The sequence below is a fragment of the Pyrus communis genome, chromosome 12, assembly GCF_963583255.1.
Source record: "Pyrus communis chromosome 12, drPyrComm1.1, whole genome shotgun sequence".
NCBI classification, from domain to species: Eukaryota; Viridiplantae; Streptophyta; class Magnoliopsida; order Rosales; family Rosaceae; genus Pyrus; species Pyrus communis.
In genome coordinates this window covers 6,727,421-6,748,668 of record NC_084814.1, presented here as the reverse complement: position 1 = coordinate 6,748,668, position 21,248 = coordinate 6,727,421, and the positions used below count along the sequence as shown (strand labels likewise).

At 37.7% G+C, this 21,248-nt stretch overlaps 1 protein-coding gene and 1 pseudogene across 1 annotated transcript; one reads left to right on the top strand and one right to left on the bottom strand.

The window, feature by feature from the left end:
* Positions 1-10,526: 10,526 nt before the first annotated feature.
* Positions 10,527-11,750, bottom strand: LOC137709972 (uncharacterized protein At5g39865-like; annotated as a pseudogene).
* A 201-nt stretch (positions 11,751-11,951) lies between these two features.
* LOC137710320 (scarecrow-like protein 22) lies at positions 11,952-15,027 on the top strand. Its single transcript, XM_068449255.1, has one exon. The coding sequence runs from the start codon at positions 12,458-12,460 to the stop codon at positions 14,855-14,857; it is 2,400 nt and encodes a 799-aa protein (XP_068305356.1). The 5' UTR covers positions 11,952-12,457; the 3' UTR covers positions 14,858-15,027.
* Positions 15,028-21,248: the final 6,221 nt, after the last annotated feature.

Below are 21,248 nucleotides of genomic sequence, written 5' to 3'. Positions count from 1 at the left end.
AAATTTAATAAAAACAAAATTCGGTGAGAAGAATTGAGCATAAATGTAAACAACGGTTAAATTCAAATCTATGGTTTATGAGATTACAATGGCGAATTTTGGAGTTGGCCTCTTCACAAAAGTTGTAGAGCTTGTCATTACGAGCGTTTGTATTTTTTTTTTTTCACACTTCAATAGCAATTAAACACAACTATTTTGTAGTAATATAATAATGTTTTTCATTAAGTTCTTATTTTGGGGTATATAATACTTGAAGGATAAATGTGTTTTTATGTTTTGAAGTAATATTTATGGGACAATGTGGTATGTAGATACTAATATAGTATTATGTTTTTAATTTAATTATTTATTGATTTAAAATATATTTTCTTTAACAAGTAATAGGTCAAATCATATTACCTATTTATTTTAGTGGGTGTTACACGACACAACCTGTTAAGATATTAGGTATGTCATGAAAACAACATGAACACGAAAAACACAATACAAATGCCAAGGTCTAATATTTGAGTGCAAGGAAGGAAAATAGACTAAGAAGATCAGAGTAGACATAAAAAGTTAATTCAAATTAAATGTACAGCAAGAAAGTGTACAATCATCATTTTACCGTTGATTTTTCAATCTATTTGTTTTTTGGGAAAATTTGAAATAGGTCCAATTTTATAGACTACCTTTTGAAATAGGTCCAATTTTTAGTGACTTTTAACTTTTGAAATAAGTCCAATTTTTAGTTACTTTGGACCCATTTAAAAAAAACCCCTTGTTTTTTTTTAGCACGGAATGCAATTCATGGAAAGAAATCTAACAAAGAAGATTGCAGCTTAGAGTGGACTCTTCGTGGAATGAGAACCAGAGGTGGTTCAAATGGTGACAGTAGTGCTCAAGATTTAGGATTTAGGATTTGTTTGGTGTTTAGATTTGTCCTTGTGAGCTTGTGTCTTTTGTCAATGCCTTAGAGCAAGTCCACTTCCAAAAAACCCAATCGGCATTAGTCAATTCAATCTACCCAAATGAATAGTAATTGACCACAATAAATAGTAACTACTCAAGTACATCTCCAGCCCTAAACTAAATAACCTAGTCAATTCGTATTAAAATATTATTAATTTTTTATATAAAGTAATAAAAAAATAATCTTATTTTAAATTTTGAATAGGATTTTTAACCAATCTTGTCACGCCACATGTCATTGTTCGAAAGTATAATTTTTGTGGATAGATTTTTAAGTAGAATTTTAACCAATTCCATAGTGTCACATGTCATGATTCTATAAGAATTTTATGAATAGATTTCCAATAAGAGTTTGAATCAATCATGTCGCGCCAAGTATCACTATCTGTTTAGAATCATTTAGAATAGATTTCGATAAAAAACCAATTACGCCATGCCACGTTGCATTATCTACAACCTTATATTTTCTTTTTTGTCCATATAAACCCTACATCCATCCTAATTCATACACCAAACTCAAACTAGCTCATAATCCTTCTTCAAACTAGCTCATAATCCTTCTCCATAGTTTATAAATCTTGAGTTCTTACAATGACTTCTTTAAGCAAATTGTATGAAATCGATGAGCAAGAAAAAAAATTGTTTGAGGAAGATGAAAAATTGGTCAATCTCGAGGATGGTGCGAATGAGGTGTTCATAATGGAAGAGGAAGAAGATGATGAACTTAGAAGGCAGAGAGCCTCACATTCCCGTTGTGTCATGCAAACTCTGGGTGAGATCTCCAAACCCGGCGTTCCGCAAACTTGGATAGAAAGAGGGAAAAACAAGGTAAGGATCTCTTAGAAGATTATTTTATCCCCAACAATGTATTCATTGACGATGTTTTTAGACGTCGTTTTAGAATGCAATGAAGTTGGTTCAACAAAATCATGATTGATGTTGCAACCATGATCCAAAATTTGTGCAAAAAAAATGATGTTTTTCATGTTATAAGTCTCGTTCCTGAGCAAAACATTACTGCTGCCTTGTGGATGCTTTCATATGGAGCATCTGCAGACTGAGTTGTTGAGATTATGAGGATAGGAAAATCAACTGCTCTAGAGTCTAATAAGGTTTTGCTCCACAATCGAAGCTATCTACACCAATAAGTGTCTCCAGATACCCACACCAATGGACATGCTAAGGCTTTTGAAGAAGGGTGAGATGCGAAGTTTTCTTGACATGATTGGAAGCATTGAATGTATGCACTGAATCTGGAAAAACTGCCCAACTGCATGGCAGGGAGCTTATGGCGACAGAAAATGAGTCAAAAATATCATTTGGAAGCGATGGCATCATTTACATGGATTTGACTTCTTCTTTTTTTATGTTCCAAGAGTTCAAAATGACTTCAATTTCCTTACCCAATCTCTAGTATTCGGCGAGGTGCTACAAGGAAAAGCACCGAGAGTCACCTATTGAGTCAATGGAACTAAGTATGACGGAACATACTAGCAGACGACATTTACACAAGGTGAACATCGTTTGTCAAAACAATACCACGTCCACAAAGTGAAAGGGAAAAACACTTTGCAAGATGTCAAGAAGGGTGTAGGAAGGATGTGGAGTGTTGTTTTGGTATCCTCCAAGCTCATTGGGCGATTGTCAGAGGTGCTGCCAAATTGTTTGATGTAGAGGCACTTCGATCCATCATGATGACTGGTATCATTCTCCACAACATGATTGTGGAAGATGAGTATGATTATGATGCCATCGATGAATTTGAATCGGACATGCTCAACAATTACAGAACAAGTATATATTGTGCTCATGAAGGCATCAAAGACCCTGTGCAACACGAGCCATTGGAAAGGAATGGACGTTACAATCAAAGGGTCATTGAACTGTATACTTCAATGCAAACTCCATAAATGCACTTAAGTCATCAAAGTGACTTAATTGAGCACTTGTGGGGGTTCAAACAAGGTGAAGAAACTTAAAACAAGCTTGTGGTGCAAGAATAAAGTTCTTAGTTTATTTGGTGTTTTTGTAATTATATTTGGTGTGTTTTTGTAATTTTATTTGTCGTATTTTGTAAGTTTATTTGTTATATTTTTTAAAATTTACTTTGTGTGTTTTTGTAATTTTATTTTGTTTGAATAAATATGCTCTTATTTTAAATAAAGTACCAAATTTAATAAATACAAAATTACATAAAGTACTAAAGTATATGAAAAGTTTGGTTGAACCCAGGATTCACATAACGTAACATCTTCGACGACTGACCAATTTGAACGTGCTTCACCAGCCTTTTTTTTTTTCAAACAAAAAGTATATGAAAACTTTGGTTGAAAACATTGACACGTGGTGTAGGTGGAAGATGATGGTTAGGTACTTATAAAAAAATTCATTTTATTTTTTTTCTGTATTTTTAAACAATTTTTATAATTTTTTTATAAATTTTTATTAAGTTAATTAATCTGGACCGATGGATTTCAAAAAGATTGAAATCCAACAGCCCAAAATTGGACACATGGCCAATGGTTTTATGACATTTTTTTAAGGCCAAAAACCCTGGACCATTGATCTAGAAATCGAGTGGCCCATATTTTGCCACATCACTAGCCGTTAAGGTTGAATTTCAAAGTTCTTTTACTATTTGAAAATCCAACGACCTTCACCGAGCGACATAGCGCAAAGTCTTGCGTCCCTTAGTGCGCCTGCAGCACGAGCCCTCCCTTTTGCGCACTATCCAGAGCACGCGCCCAAGCGCATGTTTCCCACGTACCTAGCACAAACAAAAAAAAAATATCATTCACGTGGCTGACGTTAGCCTGGCGTCAAGTAGGCCAGGCATTGGGTTAGCCAATTTTCTGCTGGGCATGTTGCTGCCATCCCCCAATGCCCAGCGGATTGCATGGGGTGGACTGGGTTTTTGGGGGAGGGGAAAAAATGGGTTGTTGCCCAGCTATTAGAGGGAGGGCTAGAGTTGCTGTTATGGTGAACTAGTGTGTACCTCTAATGTAATTGGTATCTATTGTAGAGGTCACCAATTTTTTTTTTTTGCAATTTTTTTTTTTTGAAGTTACCGCTGCTTGTATTCAAATAGTGTTTCCTTACTATTTTTGTTAGTGAATTTGTGTTTGATACAGTGTTAGAAAGAAAAAGCAAACTAATTGATACTATCACCAATACTAATAGCTCGTTTACTAATTTGTAATCAGAATGAGTGTAATTGAATTAAGAAGGAGTTGGTATGAGTTGAAATCAGAATCAGATTACTAATGAAACTGTTTACTAAAATTTCTTAGAAGCGGAGTAAAAATCATATTTATCCATATAAGTTGTTTACTAAAATATATGAATTGGAATGAAATCTAATATTACTACCAAAACGCCCATATTCTAACTTTTTTTTTTTTTTTGTATTTTTAGTAAAATTTTGATTCTTTTTTTTTTTTTTAAATATTTGAGAAAGCTTAAATTTTTTTTGTATGGTTTTTTTTTTTTAATGCTAAAAGGATATTTGGTAGTTAAGATAAAAAGAAATTAAAAAAAGAAAAAACCCCATCAAATCTCTCTACTCGAATCTTCTTCCCTATCCCTCAATTTCTTTCTTTCATAAAGTCCGCATCGCACTCATCCCCAACTATTTTCAACTTCCCCATCTCTTTTTTCCATTTACTTCTCATCCCTGGATTTGGATCCTCTCCTGAGCTCAGCATCCTAAGCCTACTGAGCAAATCACACGGCTACAATGTGATTTGCTCAGTAGGCTCAAGATGCTGAGCTCAAGAAAGGATCCAAATCCCTTATCCCTCTCTCTCCAACCACAAAACCACTGCAATATACGCCACAACCACCATAGCAGTAATTCCACCACACCACTGTAGGTTCAGTTCTAGATGCCAGAGTGTCGTTGCAATGCCAGATGCACCACTGAACAAGTTTCAAATATGGTCTTCACTAACAACAACCCATTCATCACCAACTTAATCTCTGAAACCCATCTTGGTACAAAATCATCAAGAACCCGTGCAGCTTAAGGCTCGTCATCGCCGATGGACGAGATTCAGTAGGTGAATGTACAAGGGAGTCGGCAGACTAGGGAAAAAGAGAAACAGATACGAAAAGGGAGCAAGGGCTGAAGGCAAAAGATACCAGGTAATTTGGGTAGAAAAGTTTGATCCCTGGAACAGCCTTCTCCCTCGAATTGAAATACCACCTCCATCTAGGGGATCCAATTTCGAGAGATTTAAGGACCCCATCTTCTTTATGATTCCTAAAATGTTTGGCCATCTTCAACCGAAATGGCTAAATATAGTCTCGTCCAGAATTATAGCCTTGCAAAACATTATTTAAAAAAAAATAATGTTAGGCCATACTCATATACCATCTTTAACCGAATGGGCTAAACATAGTCCCCTCAATAATCTATTAGTTTTAAGTTTATACTTAAATTTATTATTAATTGTAGTTTATACTTAAATTTATTAGTTAATTTAATTAAACTATCTTTCTATGTTTTTAATCTAGCCGTTGAACTTGAATCAATTATTGCAATTGAGAAGCTGGGCTTCAAAAAATTGGCTAAGAGAGGGGCTACATTTGGCTAGCCTGATGCCACTTTAACCAAATAATAACCTGATGAACTCCATAAAATTATAGCTCACCCTTCAGTTGGAGATCAATTTTTTGTCAAATCAGGCTATTTTTTGGTTTTTGGACCTTTAGCCGAATGCTTCGAAAAAAGTGTGATTCTGTTTCTTGCTATTCCATTCCAGTTTCGTAAACACATTGTGGTAGTCAATTTCCACCTTGTTCGATCTCGACAAAAATGTATTTACAAAACAATCAACATCTTTGATTAGAGACCAAAGTCTCACGCACCCATGATAAGTAGGGGGGATGGGGGCCAATGGATCTCTGATGCCTAGTAACTCTGAATAAAGTGAGTGTTTAGGGTTTTATGTTAGCGAAAATCTTACCAAAGTTTGGTGGAGATGAGGGTATATATGTGATGTAGTGGCCGGCCATGGGGTAGGGTTTTGCCCTACGTATATCGGATTCCTATTGGTTAAGTAATGTTATTAGTAGGATGCGCAAGGAAATGATATTTCCAAGATATTAATTAGGAGATAATATCTTGGAATGATGATGGGAATATCCCTATTTTATTGTGGTAGGGATTCTTACTTGATATATTGATCTTCCTTTAGGATTGTATTACAGATAAAATTTGGTAATTAATCCCTTATCTTTTATACCTTTGACTTTTCGACACCACGAGCAACGGAGCTTTCAGCAATCATAATCTGCTGCTTGAACTTCCAGGGAAGCTGAGTTGCACATGAGAATACTTGAGAGCCCTGCCCATTTAAGGTGGGAAATCTTGTCTTTCTTGAATAAAAGTCTGCGTGTCACCTTGTGGTTTTTTAGGATTATTTTTTGCTCCACACACACTCTAAATTATTATGATTTGTCTATTTTATAACATAAAGATAATATATCAATGCATTTAAAAAATGAAAAAAAAAAATTCTCTTGAGCATAGGACATTGGTTCACCTTCATACTTATGTCACATCTCAATATTGACATACGTCCAGGATTGACGCGTGACGCTTGGGTGCATGGGTGCGAGGAAATACAAAGAATATACACAAAGGAATATTGATACTAAAATTCTCAAATACAAGTATGGTGGTGGGTTCTCTATCACAAATACAATAAATGTACAACAAAGTTAATGCCCAAAAGAAAGTCTAAAGAAATACGAGGAAAGGTACAAGAATAACGTAATTGCTCCAATCTCCCTTACCATTGCTAGCCCAAAAGGTCCTCATATCAACTAAGATCTATGTCCTACACAATCTGCCCCTACACATTAGGAATGGTGACTCAGACAAATCAATAATCCAAATAGCTACAAAACTCGTGTGAGTGACAATAATCCAACGTATGTGATAATCATAAAATAATCCATTGATCATAGTTATAAACATTAAATATAAATCCATTCTTCAAAAAATTATAACAATTCGTTATAAATCCTGAATGAGTCACATAGACATCCATCGACCTTTCTAAATCAAACTACAAAGGTTTTCAAGTATATCATTCATAAATATGTTGAAAACTAGACCTAGTGTGACATAATTTGGCTGAAGCCTACATCACCCAAGCTTTCACATTCTATACCAATTCAAAGAAATCAACGAACTAATCAAGACAAGGAATGCGATTTTGGACCACTCAACGAAATCCAACAAAAAATAGGTTTGGGACCACTCAAGGAACCGAATAGGATACGATTCTGGACCACTCAATAGAATCGCGGAGTATAAGGGATTAGACCACTCAATGGAATTTGAACAGGATACAATTCTAGACCACTCAACGGAACCTTAGCGGAACCCGATTTTGGACAACTCAATGAAACCCCGAATTCAAGGAACTCAGTTAACAATAGCTCAATGAGACAAGACATGGCACAAGTTCGATGCAAAAATTCCCCATGACAATGGGTTAATGGTCCTCTACTAGTCCTCACATTTCACAAACATTTCAAATATTCATTTCAAATCGCATTTCATAAAATAGATATATGGTAGAATTTAAAAGTAACAATTTAATATAAAACACATGTATAAATTAATGCAATATCCCCTAAGTATACTAGCATGGGGATTTCATGGGTATTACTGATATCACATATATTAAAGTTACTCACCTGGAGTCCGTGCTATAACTCCTAGCACAAAGAACGAGGCATCACATATGTTCGTCGCCTAAAACAAATCACAGGTTCTATCTCTGAATTTTATCAATAAAACACATAATTTTACGTTGTACACGTCCTTTGAGACAATCTAGATGGATTCGGGACACGTTGACCAAAAGTCAACAGTCGGTCAATTGTCAAAGGTAGGGTAAACAACCCTACATAACTCAATTTGGACGATCCACACATCGGATTTCTAATCCGTAACTTCCTTAAGGTCTCACTATGCTTGTAAAACAGCATATTAAAATTTTGTTTTGATTCGACGGTTGGATCTCTGCCAATTGCAAGCTTAAGTGGCAGTCAACCATAAAACGACGTTAAAACAATGGAATTTTGCTAAATGGATGCCCAAAATGGATACAGGGCAACATTTTGGGTTTTAGGCACTGAAATACTGCTGCGCGCTTAAGATCGGTCGAAATATTCAATTAAAACTAACGAAACCTCAAGATATATACCTTATCTCATTAACTGAAAATTCTGAGAGCTAAGGAATATTACCGTGTCTTCTATCACTCTTTGGTCGTTGTCGTGGTCCGTCGCCCTCCGTCGTCATAGTCACTGAGATCTAGGGAAACTCGCCAGATTTCTAGAAGATTTTCAAAGTCCAAATCCTACTCATTTCTCCACCAAATTTCACGATCCATATACCAAAATGAAGCTATAGGAGAGTAGAAAATGATTTTATCTGTTTGGAGTCCAAAAGATCACTGGAAATGGTTTGAAATTCAATGAGAAAGAGACGACTTGTTATAAAGCTTCAGGACGTTAATCCCTTGTCTTGTGATCCAAAGCTCATCTTCGAGCTTATGAAGAAAGGAAGGCTGCTGTGATGCTTGTTTGGTGATTAACTCGACAATATTTGAAGGTGATGTGGTGTGGTTTCATGGGACAAAGAAGAGAAGGCGAGAGAGATGAAAGAATTCGGAAGAGAGAAAAAAGGAAGAAAGTTCTAGAATTATGGAGGGGTGGGCCCACACGACATACATAATAAGGTTATAAAAAGACAAATAAAAATGTGTCCAATTAAAGGGTAAGATTACTCAAATACCTTCGTATTTGCGTTTCATAAAATCTTCGTTCTAATTCCAAATTACGTTCCGCTTATGCTCACATGTTCATACCAACACGTACTATCCAAATATGCCAAGAAATATGAAAAAATACATGAATGGATCAAATACGTCCATGTAGAATTATGTTTAGCCTCAGAGGGGTATTATAGTCTTTTTACAAATTTTTAAAAAAATTCTACACAGTAAATATAAACGCGTCGAAACTACTAAATATAAAATTTAAATAGTGAAATTTAGGGACAGGATTTAACAACTTAAAAGAAAGATAATTAGATTGTTTTTTTTTTTTTTCAAGAAGTTATGAGATGAAAAAGATTGCTTAGATTCTTTCCGAATACTACCCTTGTTTGCCTTTTTTGTAATAATGATGAAGAAGATCAACAACATCTCTTTGTCAATTGCAGCTTCTTTAGGATGTTTGGTGGATCTCCAATGGTCCAACACTTGTGAATGCGAGTTCAAATTTGATTTCTTGGCTATCCCAACTAAATGCGAATTATGAATTTGAACTTTCTGATCTAAGTAAATCTCTTCGAATTTGTTGGCAAGTGTGGAATGATAGAAATAATCTTGTTTTTTGTGATTGCAAGGCCAATCATGCTAGGGTCCCTATGGTTGCTAATGTAGTTGGCAGGCAATATCACCTCATCAATAAAAATTTAAGATTAATTCATATCTAGAATGCAACTCATGTTCATGATTCATCTCAAACTATCAAGTGGAGGCCACCTTATGAACCTAAACTCAAAATTAATTTTTATGGCTCGGTGGTGGTTCCTAAAGCTGTTGCTGGTTTTGTCATAAGAGATGCTAACAGTTCACCTATTGTGGCTGGCTACTCGCAATCTGGGAGAAGGTACAATTTCTGTTGTTGAAGCTCTTGCTCTTTGTGATGCTTTAAGATATGCAAAGGTCAAAAGTTGTAAGGACGTGTGTTGAAAGATATTCCAAGCTTACATTGATGCCATTTTGAACAAGTGTAGTACACCTTGGCGGCTGAGGACAATCATTGACGACATCAGGTTTCTTGCCAGTTTTTTTTTTCCTTTTATTGCTTGGTCACATATCTTTCGCGAGACAAATTTTCTCACCACCACCATTTCTATATTTTTCTGTTTGATTGTACTGAGAATGGTTGTATTAGAGATTTCTTTCTTAGATAAATTTACTTTTCCTTAAAATAAAATAGAAAGTTATGAGACTGGTTTGCATTAATTCATGAGTAAATTGTAGCAATGGTCCATTAACTTTAACTCAATTAGAGCAATGGTCCCTCAACTAAAAATCCATTACCATTGGTCCCTTAACTCATCAAAACGTGTAGCTATAGTCCCTCAACTAAAAATTCATTATCATTGGTCTGTCAACTTTAATCCAACTAGAGAAATAGTCTCTCAACTTTAACCCAATTAGAGCAATGGTCCTTCCAACATAACTCATTTTGACAAAATTCTAACAAAGTTGACGAAAAAGACCATAGCTACATGTTTTGATGAGTTGAGGGACCCCAATTGTAACAATGGTCCTTCCAATATAACTTATTTTGACAAAATTCTAACGAAGTTGATGAAAATGACCATAACTACACATTTTGATGAGTTGAGGGACCAATGTTAATGGATTTTTAGTTGAGGGACCATTGCTTCAATTTGATTAAAGTTGAAGGACCATTGCTACGATTTACTCTTAATTCATTGCCCGATAGAAGCATAGTTATTTTTATGATTTGAAGATCTAAGGGCTGGTTTGGTATTGATGTGCTTTGAAAAAAAGTTGCTTCTGCTGTGCTGTGAGAATAAGCAGCTGTAAAATAAAACAGCAGTGTTTGGTAAACTTTTTTTGTAAAAGTGATTTTGGAAAAAGTAGCAGTATGATAGTGTTTGGTAATAACCTTGCCTCCCCACACCCTTCACACACAAACCCAGCTTTTTTCTTTGGACACCTAACAAGAATCTCACCCAACAAACCCTCCTCCAAAATCTTCAGCACCTCCTCAGAGCCGTCTATATATCTCCTATTCACAAACACCCGCGGCGGCACCGCCGCCTCCTTCCCTTTCCCCTTCATCAAGTCACTCAACTCTTCTCTGAACCCAAGATCCATTGACACGTCATGCTTGACAATCGTCACCCTGAGGCCTTCTATCTCTGCCCGGACCGCGTTGCACTCCTCAAAAGTCCGCCGCACTCCTCGTAGCATCGTGTAGACAATGACTTTGTTTTCTCTGCCCGGTGGGCATATTTTCTCGAATTGGTCAAGTGGGTCCTTCTTGTTATTCACCCGGAAGACGCTTTCATATGAAGATTTAAGAATTGCGCGATTCAGGTTGGAGTTTTCTCTATCAGGGGGTTTTTGGGTCTAAGAAAACGAAGGGTTTGGGCGGCGGAAGCGGTGATAATCTAAAGCTGTCGACATCAAGCCCGTCCATAAGCTCCCATGAGTTAATGACTTCTGGGTCGGAAGACAGCGGTCTGGGGTAGGACAATAGTGACCTGGGTTCGGACTCTAGAGATTTGGGCTGGGACAAGGGACTCGGGAAATTGGACCTGAAAGTGAATCGAGAAGGGAATGTAAACGGAGTGGTGGGTGCAGGCGGCGACGGGTCGAGAGTGAGGAGGCCATAGGTGGAGGAAGTCAGCGAGACGATGTGGTGGCTCAGCGTGGAGTTGCCGAGTTGGGAGAAATAAGAAAGGAGAAAGGAGGGCAATATTGGCAGCTTCCACTTTTTAACTTTTTTTCATTTGGAACTTTGAAAAAAAAGCTAATTTTGAGATGTTTACCAAACACCAAAAACTCTTTCAACTTTTTTTCATACCAATTTTTTTTAAAACCGCCTCAACCCCATACTATACCTAAATCAATATGCGAAAGGAAACAAGAATAGATAGATTGGAGTTTGAACATGAATAGTTGTCCTGTATCTATGCAAAGGCAATTACGCAAGACAGGATCTGACATGGCCTATAAATGTAATCTTAATATCTGAGGAGGGAGGGAGTGCTCCTACTATCAAAAAGCACAGGCGCCCATTTTTACCATTGTAAAATTTGGTAAAGACAACACCGTGACCACTATTGCGAAAGTGACAGAAAAAACCCAGCAAGCAATATGAGAGAGAGAGAGAGAGAGAGAGAGAGGGGAATAATAATAAAATGAGAAAAAAATTAAAAAATTGTAGAGAGAGAGAGAGAGAGATAGGGACTAGAGAGAGAGGATGGTGAGGAGGGAGAGCACACTTTATTACCTTTTTTATGATGCACGCATCCATGGCAGAACAGGGAAGGGTACAGAGTACTCTCTGCTGCGACACAAGGATAGAAGAAGAGATCAGAATAAACAACACCACCTCCACCACCAATATTAACAATTGCAAATTCTAGATAGAGAAAAAAAAGTAGAGAGAGAAAGTTAGAGAGAGAGAGAGAGTATTGAAATGGAGCTGTGTGTGGCAAATGGTAAAGGAAGATATGATGGAACTGAGCAGGAAAACAGGCAACTTTCCCAGTGATGGAAAAGAAAGAGCTGATTTTATGAATTTTTACGAAATGGGTTTGTTTTGTTTGAGCTGAAAAGAGATTTTTCTGCACAAATCTGGAAAGAAGACGCCATTTTTGCAAAGATTTGAGCTTTTTTTTGCTGCGTAATTTGTGCAATTTACGAGAGGGATGCCCTTTCAGTTCCAGCAGGGGAAGGGGGTCATCGAAATAGCAACTGCAAGTTTGCCGGCGATTTTCACAGACAGCAGCTGCAGCAAGTACAAAGACGGCGGATTTTTCAACCACCACCACCACAGCTTTCCGACCAGTGAGCCCAATTCGGTTCTTCATATGAGAAGAAGCCCGAGCCCACCCACTTCGGCTTCCACTCTCTCTTCCTCTTTCAACAACGGCGGCGGTGGCGGCGACAAATCGACGCCGCTGGCAGCTGAGACCCCGCCTGCGGTGGGACCAACGTCGTCGAAAGATGAGTGGGCCTGCGAGCTCCAGTCGATTCCGAGTGGGGGTTTGGAGGCCGTGACCGGATCGGCAGGAGGAGTCCAGAGATGCGGCCTTGGGCTTGGCGGGTTGGACGATTGGGAGACCATGCTCTCCGAAACGGCGGCGTCTCCGGGTCACGACCAGTCTCTGAGGTGGATCGCCGGGGATGTGGACGACACGTCGTTTGGGCTCAAGCAGCTCTTGCAGAGCGGGAACAACCACCACCACCACCACCACAGCCCCCTTGATTTCGACGGCAATGCCGGGTTGGGAGTCGTCGATCAGGGCCCTAATTTCGACCTAATTGGAAACGGCGGCGTTTCGGACCCGAATTTCGGGTTCGGCGGTTCGGGTTTTGGGAACGGCAGTAACAAAGGCAGCAATGGGAAGCTGGGTTTTGTTCCTCCGGGTTCTGGGTCTTTTGGGTTGCTAAATTACAAGGTTTCAAATGTTGAGTCGATGCACAACAATGGCGGCAGCAACAGTGTCAATTGCAACATTCAAAACCCCATTTTCTCGAATTCGTCTAACACTTTGGCTCTGCCGGTATCTTTGCCTGCGGTTTACGGGCAGCAGCAATTAAGCCCGGACGAGAAGCCGCAGATTCTGAACCCCCAGCTGTTCATGAGCAACCAGAATCAGCAGCCTCAGGTGGCTCAGAATCCGAACTTTTTCATGCCACTGGCGTATGCCCAGCAAGAACAGCACCACCTGCTTCAGTCCCAGCCCAAACGCCACAACTCAGGCACAAATGTGGACCCGAGTACTCATCAGATCCAAAAGGGTCAGTTTTATGATCCAGGGCAAGAGTTTTTTATGAGAAAACAGCAGCAGCAGCAGCAATTCGGGTTTGCTCAAGGGATGCAGTTTCTGCCTCAGCAGCATCGCATTCAGCAGAAGCCGTTAATGGTGCCGAAACAGAAGGTTGTGCTGGGAAATGGTGAAGAAATGGCTCACCACCAGCAGCAACAACAGCTTCAGCATACTTTGCTCGACCAGCTCTATAAGGCCGCAGAGCTGGTAGGGACTGGGAACTTTTCACACGCGCAAGGGATATTGGCGCGGCTCAATCACCAGCTTTCCCCTGTTGGAAAGCCCCTTCAGAGGGCTGCTTTCTATTTCAAGGAGGCTTTGCAACTCCTCCTCCTCATGAACAATCCTGCCACCTCTCCACCACCGAGAACTCCGACCCCATTTGATATCATCTTCAAAATGGGGGCTTACAAAGTCTTCTCCGAAGTTTCTCCGCTCCTTCAGTTTGTCAATTTCACTTGCAACCAGGCCCTCCTCGAGGCCCTCTCCGACGCTGATCAGATTCACATTGTTGATTTCGATATTGGTTTTGGTGCTCATTGGGCTTCCTTTATGCAGGAGCTTCCTATCAGGAATAGGGGTGCTTCTGCCCCTTCACTCAGAATCACTGCCTTTGCTTCACCTTCGACTCACCACCCGGTTGAACTCAGGCTTATGCGTGATAATTTGACACAATTCGCTAATGAGATTGGTATAAGCTTTGATCTTGAAGTGGTTAACATTGATTCTCTGGACCAAAACTCATACTCCCTGCCCATTTTTCGAGCCAACGATAATGAGGCAGTTGCTGTGAATTTCCCCATTTGGTCTACTTCGAATCAACCAGCTGCTTTGCCTAATGTCCTTCGCTTTGTGAAGCAGCTATCTCCCAAAATTGTGGTATCTTTGGATAGAGGGTGTGATAGAAGTGACCTCCCATTCCCACAGCACATTCTGCAGGCCCTCCAGTCGTACATACACCTTTTGGAATCACTTGATGCTGTTAATGTGACTTCCGATGCTGTGAACAAGATTGAGAGGTTCCTCCTTCAGCCCAAGATTGAGAGCACTGTTCTGGGGCGTCTCCGAACCCCAGACAAGATGCCCCTTTGGAAAACACTCTTTGCCTCCGCCGGTTTCACTCCTGTACCCTTCAGTAACTTCACTGAAACTCAGGCTGAATGTGTGGTGAAGAGGAATCCAGCAAGGGGATTCCATGTCGAGAAGCGTCAAGAGTCACTTGTTCTATGCTGGCAGCGTCGAGAGCTCATCTCCGCTTCAGCTTGGAGGTGCTGAGGAGCAGGAGCAGCATTTTGACAAGCAGGGGAGGTTGGTTTTTGGCCCCTCACAATTTATCGCAGAGGTTCCAGCTTACTCTACTCTGATAATATGTCAATAAATATTGAACTATGTTATTGGCACCTCTGTTATGACTTAATCCTTATGAATTGTCGTGTTTGTGAGTCCCCTTTGCTTATTGTATATCTAGTCAGACGGACTAGTATTCTCGGTAGAACAAATCATCTAACAGGCAAGCCTAGTAGATTGTTATTTATTTTGGACATGAATATTGCTGCTATGGTACTTCAATGTTTTAAGAGGGAAGCTGCATTTTCTTCTGTTTAAGAGGGTGATGATATGTTGTGTACTTGACAACGAATGATCTAGAAATGGAAAAGAACTTGCCGGATTTTAATCCGTCTCCCGGGTTTCTAGATAACTTATTACAGCTTTGTCAATTCTATGGATTTTATAGACAGTAGTTCATTTATTTGCTGTATTAAGTTCGCTTGCATAGAGATTGATTGCCGGAATACTATTCTCTCTGCTGGGTTTTATAGATAGCAGTTCATGTGCTTGCCAGTTCGATTTATAATTTCCTATTTGTGTGCATCATGTTGAAAATATATATCTCATGCATGACAATTCTTTTAGCATGGGGTTTCTTTCGCCCTTTTGCTCCTGTAGTTCTCTGTGATTCCGCTTAGCAACACCTTGTTATCATTCTTTTAGCATGGGGTTTCTTTCGCTCTTTTGCTTCTGTAAGTTCTCTGTGATTCCGCTTAGCAGTTAGTAGCATCCTAATGAAGTATTTGTTGCCCCTCTTGCTGTAACTAGGATTAAAGGGATCCCATCAAATTCCCGGTCACTAGAAGCAATTTAACGCAATTTTGGAACTAACCTAGTTGGTTGAGATCAAAAGCTTGCTCCTCGGGTTTGTCGTGCTTCGGTCATTAGGAGTCTAGAACTCCAGTGATATACTAATATGTCTCTATGTGGTCCTTCTTCTAAGTACTTAATTATAACATAAAATTGTAGGGTTGGTTAGTTGCCCATTTGATCACATGCTTCTTGTAGGGTTTAAGGGACTTCCATGTATAAATAGTTCCTCAATTCTAAAAAACAAGCAATGTTTCAGGTACGAGGCTTATTTTCTCCATCACATTATTGTGTCAAGGTTAGAACTCTCTCGTTTCCCGTTAGACGGTCCTATTTGTTCTGTTGACAACTCTCGTCTATGAGATTTAAACTCGTGACCTCCAAAAATGTTTCCAACTATCCGTTAGTCCTTATTAACACTTGTCTTAAGATCCCCGCCTAGCATTGTCTAGGCCCTGCATAGGTGTTAGGTGACTGGCTACCATTAGAATTAGTCCCTATGCATTAAAAAACATAGGTGTTAGGTGTCTGGCATCTACCTAGGCACCCGCTTAGGTCGCGACGCTTACTTAGACAGAAAATTGATAATTTTTATTTTGCATTTTAATTTTTCAATAAAATGTAAGAGACTTATTGAATATTTGGATGTTCACTCATTATATGCATGTTTTTCATGTTTAAATACTTTATAATTTATGTGTTATTTTATTTTGTAATTTATGATCCAATATAATTATGTGTTTTTAAATATAAATAGATATTTATTTATACAATATATAATAAATTTATTTAAATTTGCTTAATCACCCGTCTAGCCTCTAGATGCTAGGCCCAACCTGACGCTAGATTTGATTGGGCAGAGTTTTATTGGTCAGGCTAATTAAATACATAAAGGTAACTGGATTTAGCCGAGTTGGATAGAATAACGTGTTTCACCCTTTGTATCCAAGTTTGAATAGCCCTCTCTTTGAAGCACACATTTGAGTTTAAAACAGCATTAGTTTATGATGTGTTTAACAATGATAAGGGCAGGCGAATAATATGGATGGATTGAATTTTGTCAAACCATGTTTCATGTCTTGCATTATTTTTGTATGTAATGCACCAAACACGTAACGCGTCATTCTCCTCCCTCCTTAAAAAGCAACGTTTCTTTTTTCCTCTTTTATTTTTTTAATTTTTGTTTTTATTTTCTTCTTTTTTAGGACTTTTTTTTAAGTTACAATTCCTTATGCTATTATTATACACAGTTCCCTGTCTCGTAGCCTCTCATAGCCTACTGAGTTTTTCCATTTTTTCTGATTATTTTTTTGGGACACCTACTCATCAAGCCACATGGGCCATGTTTGATTGAAGCACCCACTTGATTACATTACTCACCCTAAGCAGTTCTGTTTTTTTAAGGCTTTTGTTTAATCCGCAATTTTATATTATTTAGAAGGAAAAAAAAAAAAAAAAATTAGAGCAGTGGTATTTGAATTTAGTCGGATTAGAGCTTTAGAATCTTGTATATTAATTCTGTTAGAACTTTCGTTCCCTGTTTGTTTCTTCAAATATTTTACTTTAGATGAAAATTTGAACTGTGTTATTTAAAAAGATCATTGATCCATATACATTATGCAATTTTAGCGATGACATTCCTCATGAAAGTTCTAATTCGGTCAAAACTTACTAACCAAATGATATAATTATGTTTTTTTTTAACAAAACAAAAAAAAATTATCTACACTAAAATGGAGGGGGTTAGGCTTAGCGTTATAATGAATTAGTAATAATGTGATTCAAATTTGTCTTTACCGAGAATTGAACCGATGACATCTCTCTTACAAGTGAAAAGTAATATTGTCAAGTAGCAATGATATTATTATGTTAAACCTATATTAATAAACTAAAAGAAAATTAATACATGCACAATAAACTAAAAGAATTGAACTGAAAATATTTGAGGCGAACATGCCCCAGTGTGGACAACGACAAAGATTAATCAAATTTTCTTTGTTACAATAATTAAAAGGCAAATTAAAAATGGATAACGTCGGTTTCTTTGAAAACGAACTCCTATAAAAATACCTGCGAACAACCTCGACAATACCCTACAGATTTAAAGCTTTTTAATTAATTAGCCGTTTATTTATCTCCATTTGGCTTAAAGAATGAGGTGTCTGTGTCTGAGGATTTTGTCATTCTTCCAAGGTTTTCCAATTAGTACATAGTTATTTTATTTGCTTCTATTATTTAATTAATTAATGGGGCCTACATGTGTGATTAAGACTTTAATATTGGAAGGCTATAAGCTTTTGTCAGACATAAATAATAAAGATGGTTAGTTTTAGCTAATGCTAACGCGCTGTCCTGCTGCAGTGCAATCACTTTCCAGTTAATTATGTCACATTCACATTGGTTTGAGTGTACATTTCTCTCCATTTTAAAGTGGTGCACGTTAGGTCAATCTACGGCAGGTTGTGTAAGTGCAATAAATAAATAAATATATATATATATAGAGGGTTAATTTCAAGAGAGTTTTAACGAAAAATCCGCGGTACTGTTTACTTTAATAAAAAACTAAATTTTTACACTTTCAATCTTGGTACTATTCACTTTACGCTTTATTTTGTCCTTATCATTAAAACTTAAAGTTTTCAAATCTTTTTCATTAGTTTTTTAAATTTTGTGGTTTTCAACATTTGATACATAAGTTTTTTTTTTTTCATCTTAGAGTTAGACCTCAAGTCTTAATTTTGGAACAGCCTCATACATCTATTAAGTTGACTGTTAAGTCGGCCGTTAATTGATGATGTGACGTCTATGTCGACATGACTAGATGCCACGTCCCATTAAAGGTCCATGTGGAAATTTAAAAGTTTAAAAATTTAAAATGAACAGAGATGCGGCCAAAACCCTACATCCCAAAAAAACCCAATCCCAAGATGCCTCCTCTCCTCTCGTATGCAACACCTCATCTCCTCGCAACACGCCGTCACTCGCAGCTCATCGTCAAAGAAGTCCCAGGATGCGCGACTCCTTCGACTGCTTTCTCAAAGACGCCTTGGTCTCCCAACTCAGCCGTGTCTTTTTGTCCTCTTCTAATTCCCTCAAGACCTGTGACCTTATCGCCTATGGCACTGGTGTAGGAGTTGTCATGTTCAACAACAAGCTGCCTGGCGAATTCGCCGCCACTTGTCTCACCCATTTCAACGCCCAGAACTCCCACTTCATCAACATCTCCAACGTCCTCGTCGACTTTGCCAAAATCGATTCCTTCCGTGAAAACTCAATCCAAGGAATGCCCAAAATTAGGGATAAAATTCAAGCTAATAAAATTTTAGGGATTAGGGTTAGGTGCAGGTTAATCTGGGGACATAAAAGAGAGGGGAGGTGAAGAGGGTGGAGGAGAGGGAGGAGGTGGGTTGGGAAGGTGAAGATGGAGGAGTGTGAGGGATCAAGAGTTGAAGAGGGAGGGGGAAGAGAAAAGTTGTTTTAAAAAATTTAAAAAAAAGAAAATTAATTTTTAATTTTTATGTGAGCATCTTAATGACAAGTGGCACCCAATTATTAACCCATATATATAAAAATCAGATAATTTGAACTTGATACAATATTGATATCATAATTAAAATTTTCAGCCCAATTGTAGGAGCGATTCCTATATGATTGGTATCACACTTTTTCTAACCTACTGTGGAAAGCTTTTACACCCATAGTCATTGTCATTAGATAAGTCTCGTTGAACCTAAATTTTTCACAAATCTTTAATTCATTTAAGGAAAAGCTATGTGATGTTAAGATCACCACCATTATAATAAATTAATGTTATACAATTTTAGAACATAAATTTTCTTGTTTCATAAGTTGGATTCACATCCTAGTAACGTAAGTGAGAGATATTAGATCTATTTGGTAAATAACAAAGTTTAGAACAACATAAGTTTTTTAGCGAAACAATAGTTTTATTGATACTGTGAAACGGTACAATCATCAAGTAATTTCGGATAATATTTGGTAGTTGATCAAACATAAAGTATTCAAAATCATAATAAAAGGTCATTTTGGCTAGTCCACGAGCCACAACTTTTAAGGAGCGCCTGGCATGAATAAATACAAAAATTGGAGAATTGCCGCATAAGGAATTATTAAAACAATTATTGAAGCACTTGAGGTAGGCCTGATAACTTTTGACACGATTCGTTAATCCAATACGAAACGACATAAAATTAACAGGTTATTGGGTTGACACGATAACGAATCGGATCGTTATCGAATAACCCGATAAACACCTATTAAGATAACAGGTTGGTCTATGTATATACGTGGGTAACTCGATACACGATAAGCAAAATATTAATTTAATAATTTTATACCCCTGAAAATACTATAATAATTATATATATTTATAAATAATCATATATATATAATTACATGTATTATATTATATACTATAATAATTATACGTATATATATATATATATACACATAATTATATATATATTCAATTAAATTTAGAAATTTGGAAAGGAGGTAATATATTTTTATATGGTATAGTACTATTGTTTTATTTCTTTTCATAATTATTTTAGTAAACTTCTCATAATTGGAATTTGGAATGGTTTATAATATTTGGTTTTTCTAACACACCCCGACCTGGAATGTCCTCTAGAACTCCGAATCGAGCTGTACTGGCCCATACCTGGAAGGTAACGAATCCATAGAATGTGATCATGTGTAAAATGTGAATAAATTTAAAACTAAAAGTGCCTATATACACAAGTGCGTGGTGAGCGGGTATGGATCCATTTCACACGTGATACAGAGTATAAGAAAAGTACAGTGAGGTAAGATAATAATTATACCATCATAAGGAGCCACCTGAACTGGGAGTGCCACAAGTCCTCGCCGATACGGAACTTTGCTACTAGAACTTGGAGGGGTGCAAAATAAAAAGTGTGAGTGGCCAAACAAAGATTTTCAAAATCATTTCAATTATCAAAGGTAGTAACCCCTTGCCGTAAAACCTGTATAGTTTCCAGAAAACCATACTACGTAGAAGTATGAAATCAAATGTATACTAATAGTAAATCCAGAAGTATACCACTACTCAGCATCTCATTAGCAATATAAATAATCATGTGCTTAATAACCCATACTAGCATGCAAGCCGGAATCACCTATGGTGACCTGTACGACTGCACCCATATCTCATCAACCAATGCTAGCACATAAGTTGGAGTCACCTATAGTGACCTATACGACTTATCCATATCTCATCAACCAATGCTAACACATAAGTCGAAGTCACCTATAGTGACATGTACGACTTATCCATATCTCATCAATCAATGCTAGCACATAAGTTGGAGTCACCTATAGTGACCTTTACGACTTATCCATTAAAAGTAATATGTCAGCCGGATCCACCTCTTGTGGACTATATGGCTGAACCCATAACTCATCACATATCCCTGCACACAGGTCGGAACCACCTCTAGTGGTCTGTACGACATGACTGGGTGTAAATAAGTACGCTCAGTGC